General features: G+C 62.5%; 1 protein-coding gene across 1 annotated transcript; it reads right to left on the reverse strand.

Annotated features, from left to right (window-relative positions):
* Nucleotides 1-316: 316 nt before the first annotated feature.
* Nucleotides 317-1,558, reverse strand: LOC125614554 (transmembrane protease serine 9-like; the record flags this gene model as incomplete). Its single annotated transcript, XM_048797479.1, has 2 exons — nucleotides 317-603; nucleotides 1,207-1,558. Coding segments are annotated over 2 exons (639 nt in total), but the record flags the coding sequence as incomplete, so codon positions are not given.
* Between the last annotated feature and the right edge of the window lie 161 nt (nucleotides 1,559-1,719).

Consider the following 1,719-nt stretch of genomic DNA (forward strand, 5'->3'; position numbering starts at 1 on the left):
ACAGGGTCTTGCTAAGTTGCTTAGGGCCTTGCTAAGTTGCTGAGGCTGGCCTTGAACTCACAATCTTCCTGCCTCAGCCCCTGGGATCACAGGTGGGCACCACTGCCCTGCCCTTTCTTTCATTCTTTGCTTTGTTGACTCATCTTTGTCCAGCCCCAGGGATGGACCCCAGGGCCTGGTACATGTTGTGAAAGTGCTTCCCACTGAGCCACACCCCACAGCCCAACCAGTCTCCTACGAGGGGCACCCGGAATGCCTCCAGGCTCCCTGCACAGAAAACCCCTTCGCTTCCTCTTTGCAGATCCCGCTGAGTGCTTCACCAGCCCCGCACCAGTAGGCTGGCACCTAGTCCAGACCCCACAGGGAATTTCTGGATGGCCAGGGGGAGGCAGACGGGCTGTCCGCCAAGTGGGGAAGGCGCAGAGCCTCCTCCTGTCCTCCAGGCCCGAGACCTCCCCTGACTCACCTGGCAGGAGTCGACTTTGCCCTCCAGAAAGCCTGCACAGAGCATGCGGTCGGTGAGGGAGAAGTTGTACAGCACGCTGCAGGCCTTCTGGTCGATGATGCCCACAGAGGCCTTCTGCAGGGTGTCGGGCTTGGTGGCTGCCGAGAAGGAGAGTCCAAACGCCACTCAGTGAGTGGCCACCAACTGCCTGGCCTAGTGCTGACGGCCTGAGACGGAGGTGCTGTCCCCAAGCTGCAGTTGAACAGATGGGGCCTACAGCGTCACAGTTGGTTTAAAGTCATGTGGGAAGAGGAGGCAGATCCAGACCCCCAGCTCAGAGCCCAGGCCTGTCTTCTGACTCTGCCCCAATGGGAAGGCCATCCTGGGGTTCTGAAGGACACGCCGACTCTCGGGGCAGGAGCTCTGAATGGGGCGGCAGTGGCCAGCACAGCTCCTCCATAGTGGGCTAGAGACTAAGTGTTTTCTGCTCTATAGCCCAGGCGGCCTCTGTTGCCACCACTCAGCTTGGCCACTGTGGCACCCGCATGAACGCTGTGGACTGTGAGCCTGTCAATCTCCACAAACAGGCATGCCGACGTGGCCCCAGGTGTAGGGAGAGAAGCAGCCAGCAGGGGTGGGCCGGAGGGTGGACACAGGCCTCTGAGTAGGCAGAGCCCAGGGCGCGGGGAAGAGAGGTGATCCCACCCTGCCTGGGCCTGGCCTGGAGAACAAGGCCATCTTCCCCGGGGGGTGGCACTCACCGTTTCCTTCTTGCATGTTACCCCAGCCTGAGATCACGCACTTGCGGCCCACAGGGAATTTCTGGATGGCCAGGGGGAGGCAGACAGGCTGGATGTACTTGTTGAAGACCAGGGGGCTGGCCAGCTCCAGCACCGCCACGTCGAAGTCCAGGATGCCAGGATTGTACCGGGGATGCAGTGCCACCCTGCGCAGCCCAAGCTTCACAGGGCTCCCGCCCACGCCCAGGAGTGATGCGGTGCCCAGGTGGGCCTGCACGCGCTCGGCCTTGGTGCTGTGAGACAGGGGCCCCGATGCGCCCAACTGGAGGACAGCGGGCCATGGGGATGGACGGGCATAGGGGTGGGTGTGAGGCTGCAGGGTAGGGAGGGCAAGGGAGGAGCTATGGATAGGGAGGGGAGGGATTGAGGTGGAGGGGAGGGACTGGCTAGAAATTGTGAGGGAGGCGGGGTGGGTGGAGGGGGAGGGCCATGGGTGGGGGGACCTGTAGAGTGGGCAGGGGAGGAGCTATGGGT

The sequence above is a fragment of the Marmota marmota genome, unplaced genomic scaffold, assembly GCF_001458135.2.
Source record: "Marmota marmota marmota unplaced genomic scaffold, marMar, whole genome shotgun sequence".
Classification (NCBI taxonomy): Eukaryota; Metazoa; Chordata; class Mammalia; order Rodentia; family Sciuridae; genus Marmota; species Marmota marmota.